At 41.0% G+C, this 25,986-nt stretch overlaps 1 protein-coding gene across 3 annotated transcripts in view; it reads right to left on the bottom strand.

The window, feature by feature from the left end:
- The window catches only part of COL12A1 (collagen type XII alpha 1 chain), a 125,458-nt gene extending 100,753 nt beyond the window's left edge, over positions 1-24,705 (bottom strand). For all 3 annotated transcript variants that reach the window (XM_062186369.1, XM_062186368.1, XM_062186371.1), the window contains exons 1-11: positions 24,601-24,705; positions 21,633-21,740; positions 13,667-13,783; positions 11,677-11,820; positions 11,170-11,229; positions 8,697-8,960; positions 8,356-8,520; positions 7,347-7,520; positions 4,471-4,761; positions 3,669-4,271; positions 1,265-1,537 (exon numbers count right to left, since the gene is read on the bottom strand). In XM_062186369.1, the coding sequence (XP_062042353.1) occupies positions 1,265-1,537; positions 3,669-4,271; positions 4,471-4,761; positions 7,347-7,520; positions 8,356-8,520; positions 8,697-8,960; positions 11,170-11,229; positions 11,677-11,820; positions 13,667-13,783; positions 21,633-21,705 (2,164 nt within the window). In that variant the 5' untranslated portion in view covers positions 21,706-21,740; positions 24,601-24,705. The remainder of the gene's footprint in view (positions 1-1,264; positions 1,538-3,668; positions 4,272-4,470; positions 4,762-7,346; positions 7,521-8,355; positions 8,521-8,696; positions 8,961-11,169; positions 11,230-11,676; positions 11,821-13,666; positions 13,784-21,632; positions 21,741-24,600) is intronic.
- Between the last annotated feature and the right edge of the window lie 1,281 nt (positions 24,706-25,986).

The following is a 25,986-nucleotide window of genomic DNA, read 5'->3' on the forward strand; positions in this document are numbered from 1 at the left end:
AGCTAAATTGGATAACACTCATAGATTCAGTCTTAAACGAAATTTTCAGCAAGCCCAAATGGGAACATCAATTGACTTTGGGTTTAGTCAACATGTTTAAATTATCTATTTGTTCAACGCAGCAAACTACCCATATGGACAACACATTCAGGAAAAGTGAACTAAAGGCTATGTCTCTAAGTCCACTGGAGTAAAAACATAGTGCAATGCACCTGCATTTACCCCACAAAGAATTGGAAGTTCACTTAAATATTCAGCACATCATTAGATTGCCCCAGGGAGAAAGAAAGGAAATGTATCTCTCAAGAATAGAAAGAAATGTTGGCTGACTTACACCTGTGACTCACTGTGTATAGCATGGACTGAATTAGGCAGAATAAATGAGATAGACAGTCTGATGGATTTTAATCTAGCCACTGAAGCTTAATAGATATGAAATTTTGAGCCTCAGATTACTCATCAGTAAAACATGACTGTGTATTGGATTACTGAAGTGGCTTAATGAGACAATCCATGGAAAACTTAGCACAGCAAGAGCTCAATAATTGTTTCTATGAAAGTATAGAGTCAGAAACTTCCTTATTGACTGAAGAAAGTTTAAATCCCAGATTTCACTACCAACAGGAAAATTAGAATGGCATTACCAAATTCTACTGCAATAGCCCAATGGCCAAAACCTCAAGTGCATATGAATGTAGTGGCCTCTAATCAAAAATGTAAGTTTCTTCTTTAGATGTACTTCTCATCCCCACCCCACAGTGCTGAAGAAAAAGAGCCAGGCTCCTCAAGCAGCAGTGTCAGCTCTATAGGAAGTCACTGGAAATATCTAAGCATGAACTTCAAGGTTGTATAATCACAAAAATCTTATGTCTTTCATCATTTAGTTTATTTGCTGGCCTTCAGGCAGACATATATTTAAACCACACACAAAAGAAAAATGTCAATCTTATTTGAAAAATGTTTCAGAGAAAAAAAATTCTCTAGCTTTTAGCAGTACACAGTTTGCCAAAAGTTAATTCTGTAACTATTAACAACTATCTGTGTCCCTTCTGAAATTCATCAAAATAAATCTAGGGTGTTTTTGTTTTTACTTAAAAATATTTCTCCAGTTTTAAAAAGACTCATGAACAACTATATTTTAAAGTTGCCAAATCCTAGAAAGACACAGTTCTTGGCTATAGAACAGATGGTTATTACAAAACATTACTTTGTTCTTTAATAAATTACTAGTTTTTGAAAAGGGGTGGCAGAAACTCCATCACACCTTCTGCAGTGGTCTCCTCTCCAGATACAGGAATGCTGAAGCCATCCTCATACTCCGCTGTCACATTGACCAAGTACAGGGTCTCTGGCTTCAGGTTGTGCAGAACAACGCTGGTGCTGGATGCTGGCTCCACCACTGTGACCTCGTCATCCCCAGAAGCTTCCTTGTAGGTGATATGATATGAGAAAACATTTTCTCCAGCAGGAGACCAGTCGGTTTTGAAACTGTAAGAAGTCACCTCGGAAAAATTAAGATCCTTTGGAGGCACATAAGCTGTTGAAAATTAAAGAAAGACACAGTTTCAAATTTTCAAATCTGCAAAACAAAAATGAACCTAATGAAATGGCTTATATTCATTTGTTAAAGAGGTCCTTGAGACCAATGTTTTGAGTAAACCTTCCACACATGAGCCTTGAGAGAAAGCATGTCACTTACAGTCCTGCAAGAAGGTCTTGACCATTTACATAGCATAATAAAAGTTATGTTGCAGAAATGACTAATTAAAATTGAATTTGACTCTTGAGCTTCTTAAGACAAAGTAGTAAAATGATCCAGACCACAACTGGAATATTTAACCAATAGCAGATCTACAGTGAAATATCACAATTTTCCCATACATCTCTGGAACTTGGAAATTTACCTTTGGTGGTAAGTAAAGAGATACTTCAAAGTACTAATTAATGAATGGTTTTTTTTCCTAGCATAGCAAAAGAGCATTTGTTAAACTAAGTCATAGGGAGAGACAATGTTCAATGTACCCTGCATATCTTCAGGCAGCATAAGATTGGATTGGAGAGGCAAGAGAATACAAAGTTAGTAACAAAACAAGCAGTACATGAGAATGCCAAAAGAATGAACAAGGCAGTAAGTGTTATAGTGCTAGAGCAGTTCAGGAAGCCTTTATGAAAGGCATGAGAATTTACTGAAATATTGAAAATATTCAACCAATGAAGACACATAGAAAATAGGATAAGGAACTCTAGATTTGAGGAATAATACACAAAAAGTGTACAGGAAGACATGCATAAAAGAATTCAAAGGTCCAGAACTATATTCTAGTCATTTTTCATTCAAAGGACTTAGCTCAGTATCCAGCACATATTAAGACAATAAGTGGGTTCTTTTCAAAAAGATGTATCTATGTATTGGAAAGTCAGAGTTACTGAAAGAAAGGAACAGACCAAGAGAGAGAGAGATCCTCCACCCACTGGTTCACTCCCTAGATGGCCACAATAGCCAGGGCTGAACAAGAAGAAAGCCAGGAGTTTCATCCAGGTTCCCACATGGGAGGTAGAAAACCAAATACTTGAGACATTCTCTGCTACTTTTTCCAGGCCATTAGCAGGGGGCTGGATCAGAAGTGGAGCATTTGGGACACAAATAGGTACACACATGGGATGCCAGTGTCACAAATGGTGACTGTACCACAAAGTCAGTCCCAGTAATTGGTTTTTTTCACTGGATATGACAAATACATGTGATAAAGCTGATTAAGACCTATTTGAGAACCCAGGCACTGAAACAATCTCTTATGAGTAAACAGCTTTTAAACAAAGAAATATTCATACCCAGATGAGAATTATATCTCCCAGCTAAATGATCTAACTCTGGGACAGCATTTGACCTAGCAGTTAAGCTGCCAGTTGGAACACCTTAATCCCATATTAAGAGTTCCTGGGTTCAAGTCCTAGCTCCTCTCTCCATTCCAGTTTCCTGCTAATCTGCACCCAGAGAGGTTGCAGGTGAAGGCTCAAATAGTTGAGTCCCTGCCAGCCACGTGGGAAACCTGGATTGAATTCCTTCTTCTTGGGATTAGCACTGAAGCACACTCGGCTAAGACACTGCTTGCGATGCTGGCATCCCCTACTGGAGTACTCTGCTTCTGCTCACACACTTGTGAAGGCAGCAGAATATGGCACAAGGCCTTGAGCCCCTATAACCGCTGTGGGAGACCCAGATGGAGTCCTCAGCTCCGGCGAACCAGCAGATGGAAGATCTCTACTCCTCTCTCTCTTTCTCTCTCTCTCTTTCCCTCCTCTCTACTTCTTTTCTCCCTCTTTCACTCTTCCCCCTCCCTCCTTCTCTGTTGCTCTGCCTTTTAAATAAATAAATAAATAAATAAATAAATAAGTAAACCTTTTAAAAAACAGTTCCCAGTTGTTGCAGGCATTAGAGAACGAAGAGGCAGAGAAGAGTGGTCTCCACCTCTGTATCTCCCTGCCTCTCAAAATAAATAAAACAGAACAAACCAATAAATCATCTAATTTCAATCATTTTGAATACAGGAAAGCTGCTTTTTTCCTGTATGTTAAAAAAAAACTGAAGAAATACATTATCCATAATTTTGGAACCAAAAATACATTGTTCACAAAGAGGTAACTTTCACATTCCAAAGTCTGCTAACCTTTTTTCTTGATAGCTGCCAATTCTTGTTCAATCCTAAGACAGATAGACTGTGTGAGTTCAAAAGATATCCTCTGAAAAGCATCAAAATCCTCCACTGTGAACACGTGGGTCTCAGCAGGAGGAGAGGCAATAGCTTCTAACTCTGAACGAACAGCATCCTTCACACCAACAGCAAAGATTTCGACATCTGAATTCCTTAGTTTTATAGCAGGATCTCTGAAAGCATCCGATGATTTTCCATCAGTGATAAGAATCATGACTTTGGGTACATTGCTTCTTGAACCTTTGCTAGGCACAAATATTTTTTCTCTGACGTAAGTCATTGCTTTGCCAGTGTTCGTAGAGCCTCCTCTGTAGGGGAAGGTGTTTATTGCTTCAATTATATCTTCAACCTTGGTAAATTTCTTCAAAGTGAACTCAGTATGAGGATCTCTGCTATATTGGACAAGACTTATCTGTACCCTATTTGGTGAAATTTCAAAACTTTTTGCAAGAACTTCCAAAAAGGCCCTCACTTTAACAAAGTTTGCAATCCCAATACTATAGGAGCCATCAACCAAAAACACAATATCAGCTTTTATATCCACACCACGTGAGCATTCTGCAAAGAGAAAAACATCCCATTAAATTCCAAAAACAAATATGAATTAATCATTAAGATGCAGATGTCAGGTTTCTTGGCAAGCATGAATCTTAAAAAAAAAATCCATTGCAAATATTTTGTTTAAAATAAGTCTGAACTTCAAGTAAGGCATATTGTTAAAAGGACCTTCACATACACCAAACTTTCTGTAACTTACCCACTTGAACTTTCATTGGCTGAGTCTTCTCCATTATTGAAATGGGTTCACTGGATGTCAATCCTTTCATGGCGGAAACACTGATCTGGTACTCTGTGTCTGCGGAGAGGTCTCGAATACTGAGCATGGTCGTCTGAGGCCCTACACTTAGAGCATGGTGTCGGCTTCCTGTGGTCATTGGCGTGAGGAGGACTTTATAGCCAGTCACTGCACTGGGAGATGGATTCCAACTTAGCTTAATGTATTTTGATGAGACTTCCGTGGCAATCAAATTTGAAGGAGGCTCAACAACTACAAAGTAACAAGCAGACAGTGATTAATAATGAGATGTAACTTTATTAAGTAGGTCTTTGGATTTGGATCTTCAGTTGTCCTTATTCAAATTAACAATGTATATCAGGAACAGTTGCCCAATACCCTTTTTTCCCTGAGCACTTCACACATTTCCTTTATCCAAAGTAGGCACTCAACAAATATTAATTAAATCAATGATTCATTCAATTCTTTATAAAGCTTTTCCTCTTTTAATAATGTCATAAAACTACAATCTTTAAAACATACTTTGTAATATAACAAGAAAGAGAAAACTTTAGCAGTTCTTAAGTGTCAGATTTTTTTTTTTTTTTTTTTTGACAGGCAGAGTGGACAGTGAGAGAGAGAGACAGAGAGAAAGGTCTTCCTTTTGCCGTTGGTTCACCCTCCCATGGCCACCGTGGTTGGTGCGCTGCGACCGGCGCACCGCGCTGATCCGATGGAAGGAGCCAGGTGCTTCTCCTGGTCTCCCATGGGGTGCAGGGCCCAAGCACTTGGGCCATCCTCCACTGCACTCCCTGGCCACAGCAGAGAGCTGGCCTGGAAGAGGGGCAACCGGGACAGAATCCGGTGCCCCGACCGGGACTAGAACCCGGTGTGCCGGCGCCGCAAGGCGGAGGATTAGCCTAGTGAGCAGCGGCGCCGGCTGTGTCAGATTATTTTAATTTTAAACAATTTTATTCCCACTTCAGGGTAAAAAAAAAAAAAGCCTCAACATGGTCACAGTGGCACCACAGGTGAAACAACAGTTTATAACACATTTATTGATACATAAATGTTGATAATCTAAAAAACCCTGATCCTCAGTGTCAAACATAGTGACGCACTGAATAATTAATATAAACTATTTTAATATATTTCAGACAAATCTTCAAAATTCTAGATTGGTCAATGGAATCAACTATCCAGAAGATATAATTCTAGTATTTTACAAATCAGCCTGCAAGACAAGACGCAGGTGGAACAAAAGGGAGATGCTTACTCATCACCACCTCAAAAGACAATCAGATGTTGCACATAAAAGTGATGCTTAAGTGAGAAGTAGTGGGAGGGCAGCCAAACCTCTTGAGTGATACAGACACACAAGTCAGAGAACAAAAGCCTCAGACTAATGGCAATGGAAGAGAGAATACTCAGGAAAAATGTGAACAATTGTGATGCAGCTATGTTTCCCCTACCCAGAGAATTCAAACAGTGGTAGAACAAGGTTTGCTCTCCCCTTGCATGTACACAGTGAAGAATTAGGGTGCTCTAAGAGATTGATAAGAGAGGTAATCAAGGAAAAGCAGAGGTGAGAGAGATGAATTTTATAATTCTGAGCAAAATAAAAGTCAGACATTAGGCAGTAAAATAAAAAGATTTGGAGCCCATGAAGTAATGAGAAGTTATGAGACAGAATTAAAGCCAATGAGCATTGCCAAAACACGAAGGATATGGAGATTAAAAGGCTTATATGACTGAAGATGCAGCTATTTAGAACTTACTTTAATCACGTGTTGATTCTAAGGCTTAAAGTACAGCAATCATGGAAAAACAGAAAGGCTTTGAATTGTGACTTTGAATCTTCAAAAGGATACTTATGAAAAGTCTTTTGAAATGCCTTTTCTTTCCCTCTGTGTATTTAGAAGTAGTAACTGCTATAAATGGGAAAATTTTCCAGATGTAGGAAGATCAAACTGGCTGGTCCTTGGAATATCCTTAAATGCTTTGAAAACACTGCACAGAGTGCAATAATGGAAAATCTTTGTCCTTAGCCAGTTAATAAAAAAGTGTTATTACTTTAAGTTGTAGAATACTAAAACAAATGTCTTTCCAGCCAGACACTGTTTAAATCAGAGTGCAGAGTAATTAAAGCAAGTACCAGAAGAGGGTAATTATGGACAGATGCTTATTGTATGCAAAAGAGTCTTTAAGTTAAGTTGCTTTAAGTCTTAGGCATTTGATGCAGAAGTTAAGATGCTGTTTGGGACACCTGATTCCCATATTGGAGTGGCTAGTCTCAAGTACAGGCTCCTTTCCCAGTTCCAGCTTCCTGCTCATGCACACCTTGGGGAAGCAGGTAATGGTTCAAATGTTTGGGCCCTTGACACCCATATGGAAGACATGGGTTGATTTCCATACTCCCTGCTTCTACCTGGTGAAGCCCTGACTAGCAATTAGGAAGTGGGCCAGTGGATAGGAGATCTCGCTCTCTCTCCCGCTTTCTCCCTATCTCTCCCTCTTACTCTTACTCTCCCTCTCTTTCTCTTCCTCTCTCCCTCTCTCTGCTTTTTAAACAAAAAAAAAAAATTAAAAAGGCTTTAAAGGAAATAAAAAATCAAAACTTCTTTTCTAAAAACAATGCTAAGAACTTTACAATGAAAAAATGTTTTTATCAAAAGTTTCACTGGTTAGAAAGGGAAGATAAAATGGAAACAACAACTTGAGTTACTGAAAAACAATACAAATGGAGTACACAGAGAATCACTGAGTGGTATATGTGAGTATATTTTAGGATGCTCATAAAGCTATCGATGATGGAAAATGCTAACACAAAGGGAACACTCAACAAACAATCCACTCACCTTCTTCTCCACTAACCAATTCACCAAGTTGTTCATCAACACCTGAGCACACCTGGGAGATGATCTCATTCTGAATATCCACAATTGCATCAAAATTGGCCACATTGAAAACATGGTTCAGGGAAGGTGTGGAGGCAATTTGTTTGAGTTCTTTTGCATCTGCAGCTTTAATACCTTAAAAACGAAAGGACAAGGATTTTTTGAATTGGGAAAAGTGCCAAATTGAAGAAGTTCTTTGCTTTCCTACTCTCACAACTGAAGACATTTTCAAATCCTTATTAAGTCATCAGAATTCTTTTTTGCTTCATTATGAATGTGCAACTGCTCAGATGACAAAAGCATTTTATAATTCCACATAAAGTGGCCAGCCAAAGAGGAAAATGAGTGGTTAGTAAAACAGAGTGGGCTCTCATCTGAACCATGCCATCATTTGTCTCTGCCATCTGTAAAGATAATACTTTTTTCTTCCAGAGTCCTGAATGAACTGGAGCCCTCTGAATTCTTCAAGTATTACATAATATAGGAAACACACAAAAAAAAACACTTAATGATAATACAAGGAGGATCTTTATTAGAATCTTTGGCCCAGTATACTTTGGAAAGTAGAAAACTGGCACAGAATATGAATACCACTTCACTTAATGCACTTGCGGAGGGGGTAACATGAGGGAAATAGGTAAGAAGAAAGTTCAGTCAAAGATACTTTGGCATAATATGACATCATAAAATGCAGGGAATGCTTCTAATCACAATCCTTCCTTGAGGATTTAGTCCTTCATCTCCCAAGCAGTAAGTTCATTGAAATAGTTCTTTTTTTAATGTTCATTAATTTATTTTCCCTTGATTTTCATTTTCAAGATAACATATTTTTCATTTACATGATAGTCAAAGGCTAAATACCCCACTAAATAAAGAATTTAACAAACAAAAAGACCATAGCACAGGAATATAGACAAGGGCTGTAAACAAGCAGTTATAAAATGAAAATAATTAACTAAACTTAACCTACCCAATGAGAAAACTTCAACTCCAATATTACGAAGCTCTCTTGCTGGAATTTCCACCTCATCTTGAGATTTGCCATCCGTAATTATAATTGCCACTTTAGGAAAGCCAACTCTTGCTCCAGCAGACTCCAAGAAAGTGTTTTTGACTAAGTAATCAATGGCATCCCCTAACAGAAAAAGGAATGTGTTCATTCACTCTGGAATATACAAGGTTGCCAAAGTCAAAAAATTATGTGATTAATTTCAAAATTATTTAATGTATGATAACTGTCCAATGCTTAAATTCCTTTCTTAAATAGACATTTAAATTATTTTAAACAATAACAAAGTCTGAAAAATATACCTGTCATTGTGTTGCCACCTTTATATGGAATTCTTTTAATTGCAGCAAGAAGTTCATCCCTTTGGTAGTACTGGTTTAAATTAAATTCAGTTCTGGTATCGGAGCTGTACTGAACAACTCCAACCCTTGTCTTTTCTTCCCCAATGTCAAAAGCAGACACAAGAGCAGCAATAAAGTCTAAGATATACTTGAAATTATTTCTTCCCACACTCCATGAGCCATCCACAAGGAAAACTAAATCAGTCCAGGCACTAACGGAGCATTCTGAAATACATTTGATGTGTTTTTAATGATATATTATTAAATCAATCCATCATCAAGACATACCAGCTAACACTACAAAATTGTTGACTCTTTAAATCATTCTGTTCATTAGAACATATTCACCCATTGTTCTTCAACCACATGCATAAAAGAATATAAAATTCTGTAACACACATAGAAACATTTTGAGTACCTTTATCAATCTTTAAGCTGCTATATAGAACATTACACAAGATGAGATACATAGAAATACAATCTGCTCTATAGTAGCATATAATCCACATATTTGTGCTTTCAATCTACCCTTTTTATAAACTATATCCTCACTTACCTTTTCAAATACAAATTATATAAAGCATCTTGGAGACATTCAAAAGAAATTAAGCAAAATGTTTTCATTCCTGGGTATTTAAAAACAAATAAATGCAAAATAATAGCAGTACTATTCAAACAAATGCAGTTGAGTTGAAGAACAGAACAAATTTTTAAATATTCTTCTGAATTTTTCAATATAATTAAGGTTTGTATTGGGTTTAGTCTACAGAGTTAATGTGGTAGAACAGAGGTAACAAGCATAACAGGATGCAGCACAAATATCTTGTCCTGATTATCAATGCATTCAAATTTGACAACTAAAATGTACTTTTACTAAATAAACAGAGATAACTGTTTTAATTCAAAAGTAAAAAATTCCAGTGGTATCCTTAGATTAGTAAACTACAAGATAGGCTTTCATAACTGAATGTATTATTTTTTTTTCTCTCTGTGATGGAGGGTATCAGGTTGGTTTTCATGAAAATTTATATTTTTAGGCAATACTGAGTAATTTTTGGCCGGCGCCATGGCTTAACAGGCTAATCCTCCGCCTTGCGGCGCCAGCACACCGGGTTCTAGTCCCGGTTGGGGCGCCGGATTCTATCCCAGTTGCCCCTCTTCCAGGCCAGCTCTCTGCTATGGCCTGGGAAGGCAATGGAGGATGGCCCAAGTGCTTGGGCCCTGCACCCGCATGGGAGACCAGGAGAAGCACCTGGCTCCTGGCTTTGGATCAGCACGATGCACCGGCCATGGCAGCCATTGGAGGGTTAACCAACGGCAAAAGGAAGACCTTTCTCTCTGTCTCTCTCTCTCACTATCCACTCTGCCTGTCCAAAAAAAAAAAAAAATACTGAGTAATTTTCTAAAGATATTTTTGTCCTCAAAATCATTTGGTAAATAATAAATAAAAATATTTGGCTAGGAGAAGTAAAGGGTCTTGGAAAATCTTGCAAACCAAACACAAGTTGCACGCTTAAATGTTTTTTGCACACTATTTAATAGGTCAATTTAAATCTATTAAAAAGTCCATATTTGGCATAATGCTTTGATTTAGAATAAATATTGATGTTTGGAGAAAATATTTGCACTGCAACTGCATAGCATAAACTTCATTGCAGATTATTAGACATGTGAAAGAATAAAAAACAGTGATCTGGAGGGAAAATCTGCAGATAAAGGAGGCTTCGTGTTTATAATCTTTTTATTGTATTTCTGGGTCATAAATCCAAGTTTTACAAGGTGGAAAATCAGAAGTCCAAGAAACCCCTTAAGGGCCATCCCAGTAAGTCAGACAAAGCAGTATAAAAGACAAAAGGAGGCTAAACTGCAAATCCTAGTCTAAATAAAATTGCTTTCATCTGATTACAAATGCACCAATTTGTCAGAGATGTCTTACAGAGACTCTGGAAAAGGTTGTAACTGCCAAGCAAGGCCATGTAAACACTCTGGAGATGAGCTTAACAGACACCTAGACTCAGGCACTTTCATGGCAGTTGTATTGCTTCAAACACTAGCTGAGGTATTCTCTCTCATGTTCCACTCCCATATCTCTCATATATCCCTAAGAGCCACGTATTTCTACCAGTTTGTCTTTGAGAAATGGGTTGAGTCCAAGGAGAAGCTTTGTTTTTCACTTCCTATGAAATTCCAACAGAAGTTTGAACACATGCAAATTCAAAACAGTCCCATTAAGAGGAATATCAAGTAAACAGAATGAAAACTTAGAAAGTCCTAACAGGTATATACCCACTTGCTTATACATTACTGTTATATTGTCTGTGTACCTTCCAGATAAAGCTTATAGAAATCAACAAAGGAATAGATCGATTTATATATTTAATCAGACTATCTGTACTATATTCGTGACTTCTACAAATCCAAGGGAAACACTCACTTTGTATCTCTGTTTTTCCAGGTTTCTTCTCCCCTGCCTTTGTCGGATCACCTGTTTGAACTGAATCAAAACCTTATTATTACAAAAGGAAATGAACTCAAATATTTCATTAAAAGAGAATAAATTCAAGCATGTTGTTTTAGCTATTGCCTTCCAAATATATGGTAATGCCCAGCTGGTCAGAAAACAGTGCCCAAAAAGCATTTTCTTGCAAATATATTATTTTCAGTGAGATTTCAGAGATATTTTAAAAAGACATTGACATTGTTGCCTGGCAGAGTTTAATGTTTTTAATACTTTTCACTCATAACATTCCTGCTGCTTCCAGAAACTAGGGTTATAAATCAGGAATGAATTATTCATATCTGCCAAAAAAATAGGATTATAGAAAGAATAGTTAGCACTGATATAAATTAACTTTGTGTAATAAAAGATCAAATCTGAATTTCAAGACTTTTTCTGCAAAATAAAAAACATAAAAGTACTTGAATTTTTATGTGTGCTTACTTGTTAGTTGGCCTATAACTGGCACACTTTCTTCCACTTCATCATATGAAGTTATTGTCACCACATACTCTATTTCAGGTATAAGATCTGATAATAAAGTTTCAGTGGTACTAGCTGCAAGGGTAAATTCTTTAGTGGGCCCATCTGGAAATACAATAAGGAAAAAATATAAATGCAGCATAACTTTTTAATGTAAAACATAACACAAAACACAGTAGTTCCCAAATGTACTCAAAATCTTAAAAAATCCAACACATACATTTTTTCAAGACATTCAAATATTATTTTCTGCTGTCTTCCAAAACTAACATTCTGAGTTCCAGAAATTCAATAAGTGGACTAGCATTGTTGTTTTTTATTACAATCATATTCAATACTTGCTTGAGGGCTCAGGATCCCTCTGGATTAAATATATGAGAGTATCAGACTAAAACTCATTGATTTTAGAGACTAATGGTAAATAACAAAATGTTCACAAAAGATATATAGAGCAGAAAGGAACTTTGAATTATCCAAATATATATATATATATATATATATATATGTATAAATAAAGATAATTGGAGGAAAGCAGAGAGAGAAAGAGAAGGAATGAAGACAAACTCAAGGAAAACAAAACCCATAGGTTAAAATTAACCCCTAGTGGGAAATAACTTTTTTAGGAAGAAATGCATCTTCCATATGCAAATGGATGCATGCCTGAATGGGTAACCATTGTCCTCTGAATTGACTGAACTGGGTAACAAAATTTTCAAGGTACAGCTTACTGCTTACTTAAATGGTAACAATTCTACTCATTCTAAATTTGATCAGGAAATAATAGTTCCTAGGGACTAAGTGCCTATTAATATTTTGAATTACACTGAATTTTCACCAAAACATAAATAATTAGGAAAAGTAATAGGCAGAGAAGAACTCTGAGACAGCTCTTAACTTAACATGTGGAATATACAAAACCAATGAAGATCTCCCAAGGGACAAGAAGACACTAGGGCTCTCCTGGGTTGGGTACTCCTAATGCCAATTTTGAGAATGTTGGGAGTCAGTAATTTCTAATAACTAGAAATTGGGTGGGCTCTATTTGAACTGTTTTTCTGCTTTGCAATGAATGAATTAGTTAATAGCAAATGTATTAAGAGAAAAAAGATTCAAAGAAGCAAAAGTAAATTTTTGTCCCTTTTTCAAGTTTTCAGATCACATATTTTTTAAAGTTCCCTGATAAATCAGCATTTAAAATCATTAGTATTTTTTGAGAGCCATAAGATAAGCAAACACAGCTCTAGTGATATGTTGACATCATGCATCCCTACTGTCAACCAGCCTAAGACTTCTTCCTACCACTTGGCCAGGGTTAGTGAAATGGTTATTTTCTCATTACACTTTAGAACTAAAAGTTAACCAAAGGAGACTGATTCTCCTCACTAGAGCAACACTAAAGATAATGCTTGAGCACAACAAAAACCAATTTTTGTTTCATTTTGTTCTATTTTCCAAGGATTCAGCCTATGGTCTAAGGAATTTACCTCGCCAAAGTAAACTTTTGTGGTCACTCACAGAATCCCAGAATAATGCTTTCTGAGTACTGAAATTTGTAGGCCCTGAGTCAGTGTAATAACTCCGTCATCACTTGACACTTCAAAAGTTAAAAAGATTAGGTAATTGAAGAAGAATGCCAAGAAATTACACTTTTATTTTATAAAATCAATGATTACTAACAATATTATGATCCGGTTTAAAAAAAGTTAAAAATCCATCTTCAATAACAGCTTCACATAGCAAAAAACAAAAACAAAAACCATGTTAATAAAAGGTCAGCACCATAAAAATATAACAGGGGTACCAACCCAGAAATCTAGAGACCTGAATCCACCAACTCCTTCAGGCTTTCTAAACCTAAGCTTCTTCACAATGAAATGGAAAGAGAAGGAGGAGACAGAATTATATCATTTTTTATGTCTTTGTCCTGAAACCTCAACATCTCAAAACTCACCTGTTGTAGGGTCCACTGTTATTCTGTAACCCACAATTGGATCAGCTGGTCTTGCCCATGACATATGCACAGTATTTTCATCTATAATTTTAAAATTCAAGTCTGAAGGTGGGTCAACTGCAAAAGAGAGAGTAAACATTAGTTACATCTTCCGATGTTACAAAATGGCTAATTTAATTAATGAATTGTGATGAGCAAAGCTTACTAAAATTGTCTTTGCATAAATTTGTTTCCAACAAATATAAAAGATAACTTGTTGGATAAGAATAAAATTAAAAGCTGACAAGATATGACAAAACATCAGAGAGTATACATATTACAGAAGACAGCACAAAACACTTTTGATTCTTGAGTTGCTAGGTCATTCAAGAATGGCCAGCAAAATCAAGCATAATAGAAACATATTTGGATACAAGTACATACAAGTAAATGAGATCACATATAATAACCACATATGCAAACAATTCACGTAACAATTAAAGGAATTCCAATACATGCTGAATGCATTTTGAACAAGCATGCCAAATCACAACCTGCTTACAATCATAGAAGTTAATTTAGAACATTTTGACATAATACTTTTTTCCATAATGGGAAAAGAATTAATGGTGTTTTGGTTCATTCTCTGCATTGTTGCCTGCTATTGTTTTGTGGTTTTTTTTGATAAATCTCAATCTGTGGCAGAGATGAAAAAATGCATTTTAATGAAAAGGAGGAATCATGGGAAACTTAATCATGTCTCACGAGGAGATATATATTTAAATGTATATTCACATTCATATAAATATTCAAAAATAATAAATGTCAATTATTTATAAGATATATATATATATATACAGTGATAAACAGATGTTTATAAAACTAATATTCTGCCTGTTTACACCAACTTGCTGTATGTTTCCAAGGTGTAAACTAACACTGTTTTTTTTCCTCTGCAGCAGGTATACTCCATACTAGAAACGGCATTTTAAACTAAAATGCCAGTATGGTCCTTTACAAAACAATGGTTAATTATGAAAAGACAACATCAATGTTTATCTATGGACATTTATTTACAGAACTTAAAGAAACAGTGAAGAAGGATGAGCAATCTGAAGACATGACTGTGCATAAAAACTTGAAGAAGCCAATGACACGAATAACTGCATAGTACAGAAAGGAATAGTTTACATACAAAACTGTACAGCATCATGCATGTGTCAATGGAATGTTGACTTGCTTTTAGTTTCCCACAATGAACAAAAGCCTCCATGTACAATAGTCATTACACAAAGACGTTTCCAAAATATTTTATAATGATATTCTCTCTACAATGTTCATGCCCCATCATGCAGCAGGGACTGACTCACTGTCAGTGCATGGTCAATGCATTTAAAATTATTACTCGTGAAGCAAGTCAATAAAGTAAGATGATTTTCATCCATACTTTTCTTAAAATGTTTTTAAAAGTATACCTTATGAGTCAGAATTTTTGCATCTGTTTTGAGTGATTACAATCTCCATTTAGATTTTTATAAAGGTCAATTAAAATACAGTAGTAGCTCTGAGACATGAGTCATCGAACTTAACTGGGGTTAGGGGTTTATATCATATTAATAGCACATTTTAATGGAAATAAAACAAATTAAGGAAACATTTGCTTTAATGAACTGCTGCTACCAACTGGAGGAGATGACTTTGTATTTTCACTGGATATGCTAGGACTGGAATGGATGTTATTTTCTTACTATCCATACACAGGCAGTGAGATTAGACTATTAATCCACATGCATAGTTTAATTATTCAACACTTTTCTGTCTGTAATTATATCGCAAAGTTCAGCCGTAGTTCTCACTTAGTATAAACAAGCATGCAACAAATGTTAATAGGACAATAGGTATTAAGAATATCATTATAAAATATTGTTCCAATAGCAATGGCTCAGGACAAATTTAATGCAAAGGCAGACACAACTGGCCTGAGCATGCTTTTAAAAAATCAGTACATGGAAAAACAGTACCACCAACCTTGGAAGGAAATTGACCTGAAGCAGCAGACATTAGGTTAAAACTGCTGGAGGGCAGCAGCAGCCCACCTTGTTGATATCCAAATGACCAGGATTCCAGATAAACTGAAAAATTGACTGTGGGGAAAAGTCTTTAACATTTCAGAGGAGTTTAAGGTGTCCATAGAAACCCACATGTGGTGCTTGGAAATCAAAAGTAGGGAAGAATGGCTGACCAGCATGTGTACAACAGAGAGCCTACTCCGCTTTTCTTCTGCCAGTGTTATCACAGGTACAAAACTCAAGCTTGCCATTCTATTTGTATGTTTGTTTCATGAAAAAATAACAAAGTAGGTGTAAATGTATGACTCAATTCAACTTAAACCCGCAGAAAAATAATTTTTATTAATTATGAAAATACTTTCTTCTACATAAAAATAATCCACAATCACCCTTGCATCATCAGAGTCTAGTGTTCCCTAAAACAACACTGATGCTGGAATGTTTAAAATATTACTAGCTACATATGGATTATAGTTGCAAATATAATAGTTTCATATAATAAGAATCTCAATCAAGAGAAATAGAACTAAAATTACACATAAATAATGATCATCAAAAAACCTGAATACAGACAGTGAAAAACTAAGAGTTTAAGTATGTGTAACTATAGTGATTTAATCTCATCTTTATTAATAATGTTTGGAAAGCCTCATTTTGCTGAAATTTTTTGGCATAAATTGGCAAGATTTAGGACATTGTAGGAATAATAATAATAATAGTAGCTAATACTTGCTAAGTGTCTTCTACACAATAAATGAAAGTTAGTCTCTTTATATGTTGTCTCTCTTTTTTCTTATAACAACTCAGTGGTGGGCCTTAGTATCCTTGCTTTATAAATGACTTGGTGAATTGCAGAGAGGTAAACACAGTTGGCAGCAACATTTTGATCCCATAGTTTGACTCCAAAGTACACAGCTTTCTACTATACTAGATTAAATGCAAGAAAAAAGAAATATTTCAAATATTAACTCTTAGAAACCAATATTTATATACAGTTGCCTGTAATATGAATGAGTGAGGGGCCGGCACTGTGCCATCATGAGCTGAGGCACCAACATCCCATTTGGACACCAGTTCTAGTCCCAGCTGCTCCTTTTCCTTTCCAGCTCCCTGCTATGGTCTGTGAAAGCACTGAAAGATGGTCCAAGTGCTTGGGCCCCTGTACCTGCATGGGAGACCCAGAGGAAGCTCCTGGCTCCTGGTTTCGGAACAGCCCAGCTCTGGCTGTTGTGGCCACTGGGAAGTGAACCAGGATGGAAGACCTCTCTCTCTGTCTCTCCCACTCTCTGTCTGTACCTTTACCTCTCAAATAAATAAGTGAAATCTTCACACACACACACACACACACACACACATATATGAATGAGTTTGCCAGAGATGAATGAACAGAAGGATGGATGGAAGGAAGAATGGATGAAAAGGAAAACAATAAGTTTTCATTAAGAGTATATAATGTGTTACTTACAAAGCAAATGTGAGAATCCACTACTAAAGTATAATCTGGATGAACTAATGAGACCTTTAATCTGGTATCTGAGATAACAACACTTGAAAGTATAATACCCAGAGGAAGGAGGTTTTAGAAGTATGCAAAGTATGATGAATTTTCTATACTCAGTAGGTATTAATTTATGGGGTTTTTTTGCAGCATTAGTATAAATGAATGTAATCATCTGTGCCATGTCATGGAAAGTTATTTCATTTGGATTTACAAGATACCCAAAATAATCAATTAAAAATGTAATATTTCAGACAAGCAATATATTATTTTGTACACATTACAAAATGTATTCTTTCATTAAATTGACTGAGTCGACCAACTGTGAAACAAAATGGAAGAACAGTGTGGCCAAACCAGCACTAAACAACGACTAGAAGTCCTGGGTCCTGTCTGTGCTGTGTCCTTCAGTAAGTATATTAGATTACCAAATTGTTCAGCTTCTCTGGGCCTCACTCTCTCATTAGAAAAACTAGAAAATTAACAAGCAGCCAAAATAGCTCAGTTGGGAGAGCGTTAGACTGAAGAAAAACTAGAAAATTAAATTATCACTAAATTTTCCACTAGTTTGAAATTTTTATAATGAAAATCAGACATAGGATTATAGAACTGTATATTAATTCACCTCTGAGCGAAGACGTAGAACAATTAAAGCTTGTGGCCTCGGGCCAGTGTTGTGGCATAGCAGGTTAAGAAGCCACCTGTGACACCAGCAACCCATATGAGCACTGGTTCCTTTGTGTCCTGGCTGCTCCACTTCTAATCCAGCTCCCCTGATGGCCTGGGAAAAGTAATGGAAGATGGCCTGAGTATAGGGCCCCTGCCACCCCCATAAGAGACACAAATGAAGTTCCTGGATTCAGCATGGACCAGCCATTGGGGCCATCTAGGGAGTGAATTGGCAGTGAGAGATCTCTCTCTCTCTGTGTCTCTCCTTCACTCTCTGTAACTCTATCAAATAAATAAATAAATCTTAAAAAAATAAAAACTTATGGCCTCAACTCACTGATGAATTGTTATTCCATTGTTCATTACATATTATAAGCTATAAATCAGACATGAAAATCAGAACTATTTTTCACAAAATGTATATTCACCTGAAATTTAGATTAATTAGAAAGGTATCCAGCCGGCACTGTGGCTTAACAGGCTAATCCTCCGCCTTGTTGCGCCGACACACCGGGTTCTAGTCCTGGTCGGGGCGCCAGATTCTATCCCAGTTGCCCCTCTTCCAGGCCAGCTCTCTGCTGTGGCCCGGGGAAGGCAGTGGAGGATGCCCCAAGTCCTTGGGCCCTGCACCCGCATGGGAGACCAGGAGGAAGCACCTGGCTCCTGGCTTTGGATCAGCACGATGCGCCGGCCACAGCGGCCATTGGAGGGTGAACCAACGGCAAAAAGGAAGACCTTTCTCTCTGTCTCTCTCTCTCATTATCCACTCTGCCTGTCAAAAAAAAAAAAAAAAAAAGAAAGAAAGGTATCCAATTCTCAGGGAATGCTGGCCATTAACCATTAAAGGCACAGTGCTAAGTTTGGTAAAGGATAATTAACAAACTACATGATACTTAATGAACTAGAAGTAATTCACACACACCAGGTCATACAAAGCACTAGCCAAGTTATGAAGTTGATGTCTATTCTGTGGATAGCAATTACAAACACTGCAGGCAAAAAAAAAAAAATAATTTTCACCATTATTTCTATAAGACAAGATAACATAATATAGAAAATATAGTTCCTCATACAAGTAGACAAAGAAAAAACACAGGATAAAGATAGCACCACTACAAAAAGAAAGAAATGCAAATGCCAAAATCTTTAAATTACTATCAAAAAAGCACTGGTTTTTCAACATATAAAATTTTAAGTAAGTAAAAATTGGTCTGAAAACAGTATGAGTACAGGGGTAAAATTATGAATCATGAAAGCAAAAGAACAGTAACTATGACTACTTTAGGACTGAGATCAAAATGGCATAATATCAAATAAAGGTGAAGAAGCCGAAATTGTGAAACACCCCCAATGTTAATATTTCAAAGGAATTCAGTTTCTAGCCTGTTGTCTCCAGAAAAGACTCTTGGGGCCACTTAATTGGTAGTTAACACCACAGCTGTGCTGTGCTGTCCAGCACGGAAGCAAGCAGACACATGTGACTATCAAGCACTTGAAATGTGGCCAGTTCAAAATAAAATGTGCTGCAAGGATAAAATACACACCCAATTCCAAAGACTTAGTACCAAAAATGTAAAATAGCTAGTAATTTTTATGCAGACACATGTTGAAATGATAATGTTTGATCAAATAAAATTTCTACAGTGCCAAACTGGAGAATAAGGCCAAAATAAAGGGGGGAAATCCCATTAAAATAGAACTCTCAAGTACTGACTGAAGGGGGTGGAAGACAGGAAAAGACAGCTTAAGAAAGCAAAAGACGAAACTGTACCAAGTGGGAATAAATACAAATTTAAAAGATAAATACAAGTAACACGGAAATAATGGGAAACACACATAGTAAAACATTCTTTTTAACTGCACTTTGTTAACCAATCATTATCCAATTCTGAACTGATTTTTGTCCACTTATTTCAATTCTTACCCAATTCTCTTCCTAAGAATTCTCAAAACTTTTTCAAATATTTATTTGCTTGAGCAATAAATGGGCTACTTCAGTGATATATCTAAAACTTATCCTTATTAGGGCTTCCAGAAGTTCCTCAAATTAAATTTCTTCCCAACAATGACATAGACAGATCATTTTAGGGCTGGTGTGACAGGTCGGCCAGCCTGAGTTACTACCTGCAACACCAACATTCCATCTGAGTGCCAGTTCGAGTCCCAGGTGCTCCACTTCCAATCCAGCTCCCTGCTAAGGAACCTGGGAAACCAGCAGGAGACAGACCAAGTGTTTGGGTCCCTGCCACCTACCTGGGAGACCTGGATGGAGTGCCAGGCTCCTGGCTTCCAAGCCCTAGCCCTTGTGGCCATTTGGGGAATGAACAGCAGATGGAAGATCTCTTTGTCTGTCTTTCCCTTTCTGTGTAAATCTGTCTTTCAAATAGATAAATAAATCTTAAAAAAAAAAAATCATTAGAGCTAGGCTTCCTTGCCTGCTACTTTACAGAAGCCATTCTGAAAAGCCTTTACAGTCATAAAATACAATCAGTCGAGAAAAGTCAGCGAGCCCGTCACTTTCCCAAACACTCCATACATGTTGGATACTCTCTGCTTCTCCTAAATTTCATTTTTGTACCTGCAGTCTTGAAGTAAAAGTTTTTTTAAAATCTCAATATTGTCACAACACAGCCCCACTTTTGCAACAACTTCGAGAAAAGCACATCTTCCCCTGGAACTTGCATAACTGCCCCATGCGGAAGTATTTCTCCTTAACTTCAACAGGGGCATTTCCTTATTGGGGGAAAAAAGGATGTCTTTTAGCCATCACCCCGGTTTACCTTGTAGAATAATAAAATTAGTTTTTCGGGTCTCCAGTGACAATTGAGGAAGAAACACAGAGGCCCCTAAGGGGTTAATGCTTGGATCTAGAAATGGGTTGCATACTGAGAAATCGAGGCACCAAGTGTACACAACAGAAGCCCTTCCTTTTCCAAAGGCCCCCACAGAGCGTTTCTTCAAGCCCATCTCACAGCCCCAGGCTGCCTCCCGGCTCCATTCAGAAGGAGGGAGCCAGGGAAGCGCGCTGGGAGTGGCGCCCGGCTCCTCTGCCGCGCGACAGCTTCCCGGGCTAGAAACCTTGGCCCAGCCCCAACCTGTCTGAACCGCATTGGTCTGCGCCACGTGTCTTGGAGCAGCGGGAGTCAGACCCGGGCGGCAGCGACGCTCGGACACGTGAGCACCCTGGGATCCTCCTCGGTCTCTGCTCGCCACCCATCCCCCGGCCGCTTCGGCTGCACTGCACTCCCGCACAAAACAAACACGCGCAGAGCTAGCGCTGTTGCAGTCCTTTATTTCATGGGGTCCCTCAAGTCGCAGCCCCGACCCTGGCGGTTACCAGCCAAGCGAGAGCGCCCGCCCGCGCGCCAGGGCTCCTGGGTACGACCACCACGAGGCGTCCTGTTGGTAGAGCCGGGTGCAGCCGTGCCCGCTCCTGGGCAGCTGGTCCTCTCGGGAGGCGGCTGTGGCGGTGGCGGTGTGGACAGCACACCGCAAAGACAAGCACAAAGAGGACCACACAGCACTGCACGAAATGCATGAAGCAGAATACGAAAGAGCTGGCTGACAGCTGGAAAGTGGACAAACCTCGGGACAAGGGCGTGATTCTCTGAAGGAGAGAAACCACCACCGGAGAAAGCACCAAGTGCAGGGGAAACAGAGCAAGCATTAGAGGCAAGAAAAAATGTGGGCTTTTTTCCTTTCTCGAATTCTGCAGTGTCAACTCAGGAAGGAGGAAGGAAGAGTCTTTTACCTTCTGCCTCAATGGAAGACAGGAGCAGGGCCGCGCCCAGGGCGGCCAGTGCTGGGGGAAGCCTGATCCGCATGCTTGGTCTCCCAGCTCAGGGCCGCATGAAGGGATCTGCGGGAGGAAGCAGTGACCGCATGAGAACCGGGTCTGGGCAGGCCTGGAACCAGGTTACAACTGTAGCCTGGACCCACTCCAGAACCCGATCACATTTGCCTTAATAACCACAGGGCCCACGCCAGCACATAATGGGCCCATTGTGGATGTGTGGAAGTCAAGCTCAGCTACAGAAGTTTAATCAGGGCACCAAGAGGGAGTTCATGTTTAAAGAGGGTCCTGTGTTCCTGGCCACTGGTCTGCTTTGCATCCTGGGTGAGGGCATTGCCAGCCCCCACATGACTTCATCCTGTCAGGGTGATGGCTAATTCAGAAGTCACTCTATCCCTTACTCAACTAAATGTCTCTTCCAGCTGGAGATTGTATTTGGCTGCTTTTTCCTTACTGCTGAACTCTTTAGGTAACTGTACTTTAGTGGTCTCGGGGTGATTTGGAAAAGTATAATAAAGCTCCTTTACACTCTTTTTTTCTTCATTCTGTTCTGCCTACAAATAGGCAGCTCTTTAAGGTCTGAAATGGAATATACAGAAGGATGGCAGGCCCCGCGGAAACCTGAACCTCCTGCTAACTGTGCTGTTTCCACATCTGATAAATCCTTCAGCAGAGATGAGGGGACAAAACAACTCCAAAACACTTAATAGAGACAAGGCAATAGGAGAGGCAGAACACCCCTCTGTCTGTTCTCCCAAGTCATTTTTAATGAAAAAGTCTCATTCATGTAAGTAATCTTTGCATTCTGCATTCATTTGTCCTGGAGAATTTCAATTATGTCCACAGCAGAATATACTCTGATTCTGTAACTAAAGTATTAATTCCTTAAAGACAAAGAGTTTCACCCATCTTTCGTGGTTTCCCAACACACAGTAGGTGCTTCATCCATGTCAACAGAATGGAATCGCCTAATATATGCTAGGGTCTGACCCAGAAACAAAAGCTACTGGCAATGAGCTGAACGGGCAAGTTGCCAGTGGTGAACATAAAAAGACTTGACTGTGGGGTCCATAAATTTTTGTAAGGCAGCAGGCGAGGCACACTGAAAAATGGAAGGGGAAGGGCATAGTCCGGCTTTGGAATTGGAAAATGAGCCAAAGATCAAGCCCTCCCTGAGAAAGGAAGCTGACAATCTCCAACCACGTCTTTCCAAAGTATTGGCACAAGGTATTCGGGCAGCTTCCCTCAGCCTGGGTGTAAATTGTGTTTTAAATGTCTAATGAGCAGGCGTGCCAAATCGCCCGGAGCTCCTTTTTATGAAGCCAAGATGAAGACGTTGGCGCTACACTCAGGCTCTAGCAAGATCTTTCTTCCTAATTAACAACTGTTTGACATTTCTAACCCTCCTCTCCACCCATGAAAAGCGAGAGGTGAAACTGGCCCATTGTTCCCGGCATCTGGCCTTAGCTTTGCTATAATAATTTCCAACGCAGTTGGCAGCCATTCTCGCGAAAAGTTAAACGCTGACAATCGATCCACCGAAAAGCTGTGTGCAGATTAAAAAAAAAAAAAAAAAAAAAAAAAAAAAAAAAAAAAAAAAAGCCACAGCTGAATCCTCAATAAAAACCAGAATGGGCGCGCCGCTGCCTGGGCCTGGAGCGCCACCTATCGACGGCCTGGCTCACAGGCAAAAATGAATCACCTCGCCGCAGAATACCCGCCAGCCCGCCAGCCCGCCCGGCATTCCGATCATATACGTTTAAAGCAGAAATTCTCTTTCTTAGCCAAAACATTTATCGGAATGCCTAGTAACAGCCCATTGAGAATTCTCAGACATACACGTCTGGAAGTGGCTGCCTCGACGTGGCAGCGTGGACTCCCCTCACTTCACCCCCATCAATGAAAATGAGTCGGGGAAGGAGAAGGGGGCTTAGGGGAGACCTGTCCGCTTCAGCCGGCTCGCCCCTCCCTGCCCGCCGCGGGAAGAGGCCGGGTTCTTAACTTTCGAGTCAAGTTTACTTGAAAATTGCACACAGAGAGACTCCCACAGGACCCCTCCCCACGGGGCCCCCGCGCGATCCCTGCTCTCTCGCCTACCCACCGGGACCTGAACGTCCCCGAGTCATCCAGGGAGGAGCTCGGCGCTCCTTTCCTTTCTTGCCTCGCATCCTCCTCAGCGGTCTGAGGTGGGAGGCGAGGGAGGGGAGTCCCAGAGAGCCCCGAACCGGTTACGGGAGGGTCCTCTGACGATGCCGATTCAGGGTCCCTTTTCCGCTCCCCGGGCCCCGCTCCGGGAGGGGCCCAGGACGCCCCTCGGCGGCAATCCCTGCGCTCTCCGGCACTGGCGCTCCCCAGAGGTCCCGCAGAGGAGGTCTGAGAAGGACTTTCTCACTAAGTTGGGAGAAGCCGGCCGAGGAGAGTTCCCGAGGGCGGCTCTGACCCACCCTGTAGGTACTTGAAAAGCAGCGGAGGAAGGCGCCGGGACGCACACCCGGGCGCGCAGCCTGGCCCGCCTTCCATACAAAGTGCGCACGGGGGTCTCGGAAATGCCTTCCCGGGCCCCTCAGAGCCACCGCTGGAGAGGGTGAGGACCGAATGTCCAGGGAACCCGCGAACTCCGCCACGAACTCCACAGCATCTGCGGATGAAACTGCCCGCCACCCGAACTGCTCAACGGGATGCTTGGCGCGCACCGCCGCCCTGCGTGGGCTCTCAAGAAAAGCCACATTTCTTGCTCCCCCGCGAAACGCAAGCCCACCACGAAATCCCTCTCTACTGGCGCACGCTTCTTACAAATCCAAACGCTCTTTGCCCGGAATTTGGGGGTGGGAGGCGCTCCCGGCAAGGTGCAGGATACAAGCGAGACTCCCCGACTACCTTCGCGGAGGACGGGGTGGGAGGATAGGACGCTAGAAGCCCGGCCGACCTGAGGGCGCGGTGACCGAGGTAGCGGCGGCGACAGTGGGTCCCAGCTTCGGGGAAGCCGGCGCACGGCGTGGCCCGCGCCTGCCCGGGCAATCGGCGCTGCGCCCCGGGAGCACCTGGCGGCCGCGGGCGTACAGGCAGCGGCGGCGGCGCGATCCGGGAGGAGCGGCGGGCGTGGTGGGGCGAGCGGAGAGCTCCGGGGAGCGCGGCAGGCTGCGCGCGGACGCGTCTGGAGCGGCTCGCCTTCGCCGAGTGGGGAGAGACTCCGCGCCGCGGGCTACTTAATAGAGAGAGGGCTGTTCCCAGCTCTCAGTTTACTCGGTTACGAAACGCCTGGGAAGGTGGACGGCTGCCACGGGTGATGTATGCTCCTCCGGCGGTGAAGGAGGTCTACTTTTGGGAACGTGTGCATACTTCGAGCATTCCTTCGGCGTGAGGTGGCGAGCGCCGTAGTAGCAGCGCCCCGCCGGGGGGCGGGGAGAGGGCGGGTGGGGAGAGGGGGACAGCCGCAGCCGGGTGCCCTGCCAAGGGGAGCCGCGGACTCCTCCGCCTGGGGCGGGCCGGGGAGCTCGGGTTTCCCTGGCCCTGCGATTTTCTTTAATAGATTTTTTTTTTAAGTTAAGAACAATGGGGAGCGGGAAAGCGACTGGTTTCCAGAACCGCGAGGATGTGCCACGCACTGCACCCCCACCTCCATCCTGTCCCCAGGCCCCATCAACGCCACCTCCACCTTCCTCCCCCTCCGTCCTGGGTGCACTTAAAACCGATTTGCAGGGTTTCCATTAACTAACTGTCTGCGCACGCGGCGGGCCTTCTGTCTTTTTCAATCTCCGATTGGCGATTGGAAACGCGGACAGCCGCCCGCACGGGCCTTTGAGATGGGATGGCTTTCCCAGTCCTGTCTCGCTCTCCCGGAGCTTGGGGATGGAACCGGGAATCTTTAATTTGAGCCAAGAGGGAAGACTGGGGAAGCGTTGAAGCCCAGGGGTCCCCAGAAAAGGAAGCCACTCAGGAACAAATTACATCTACTACAGAAATTTCTCTGCCCAGCCCGGCAGGGGTAAAACTTGGCTTTGGGCGGAAGCTCTGCCCTGGGAACCCCGCGGGGTCAAAGGGGCAAAGTGCAGTAGGTTGAAACCTCGAAGGGACCCCCACACACACACCCTCAGTTACTACTGGAGGGCCTACGGGGACTGTACCCTCTTTTCACGGCTCGCCCCGTCCACACAGCTCGCCTCTGGGCCCTGAGTTGGGCGGCTGGCACTCGGGGTTGCCAGGCTGCCCAGGGCGCCCGCGAGGACGCCGAGGGCACTCGCACGTCGGCCTCAGAAAGGCGCTGCGGGACGGGCTGTGATAAGAAACGTCGGTGTGGCCAGTGCCATCTCGT

This window comes from Lepus europaeus, chromosome 3 (assembly GCF_033115175.1).
Source record: "Lepus europaeus isolate LE1 chromosome 3, mLepTim1.pri, whole genome shotgun sequence".
NCBI classification, from domain to species: Eukaryota; Metazoa; Chordata; class Mammalia; order Lagomorpha; family Leporidae; genus Lepus; species Lepus europaeus.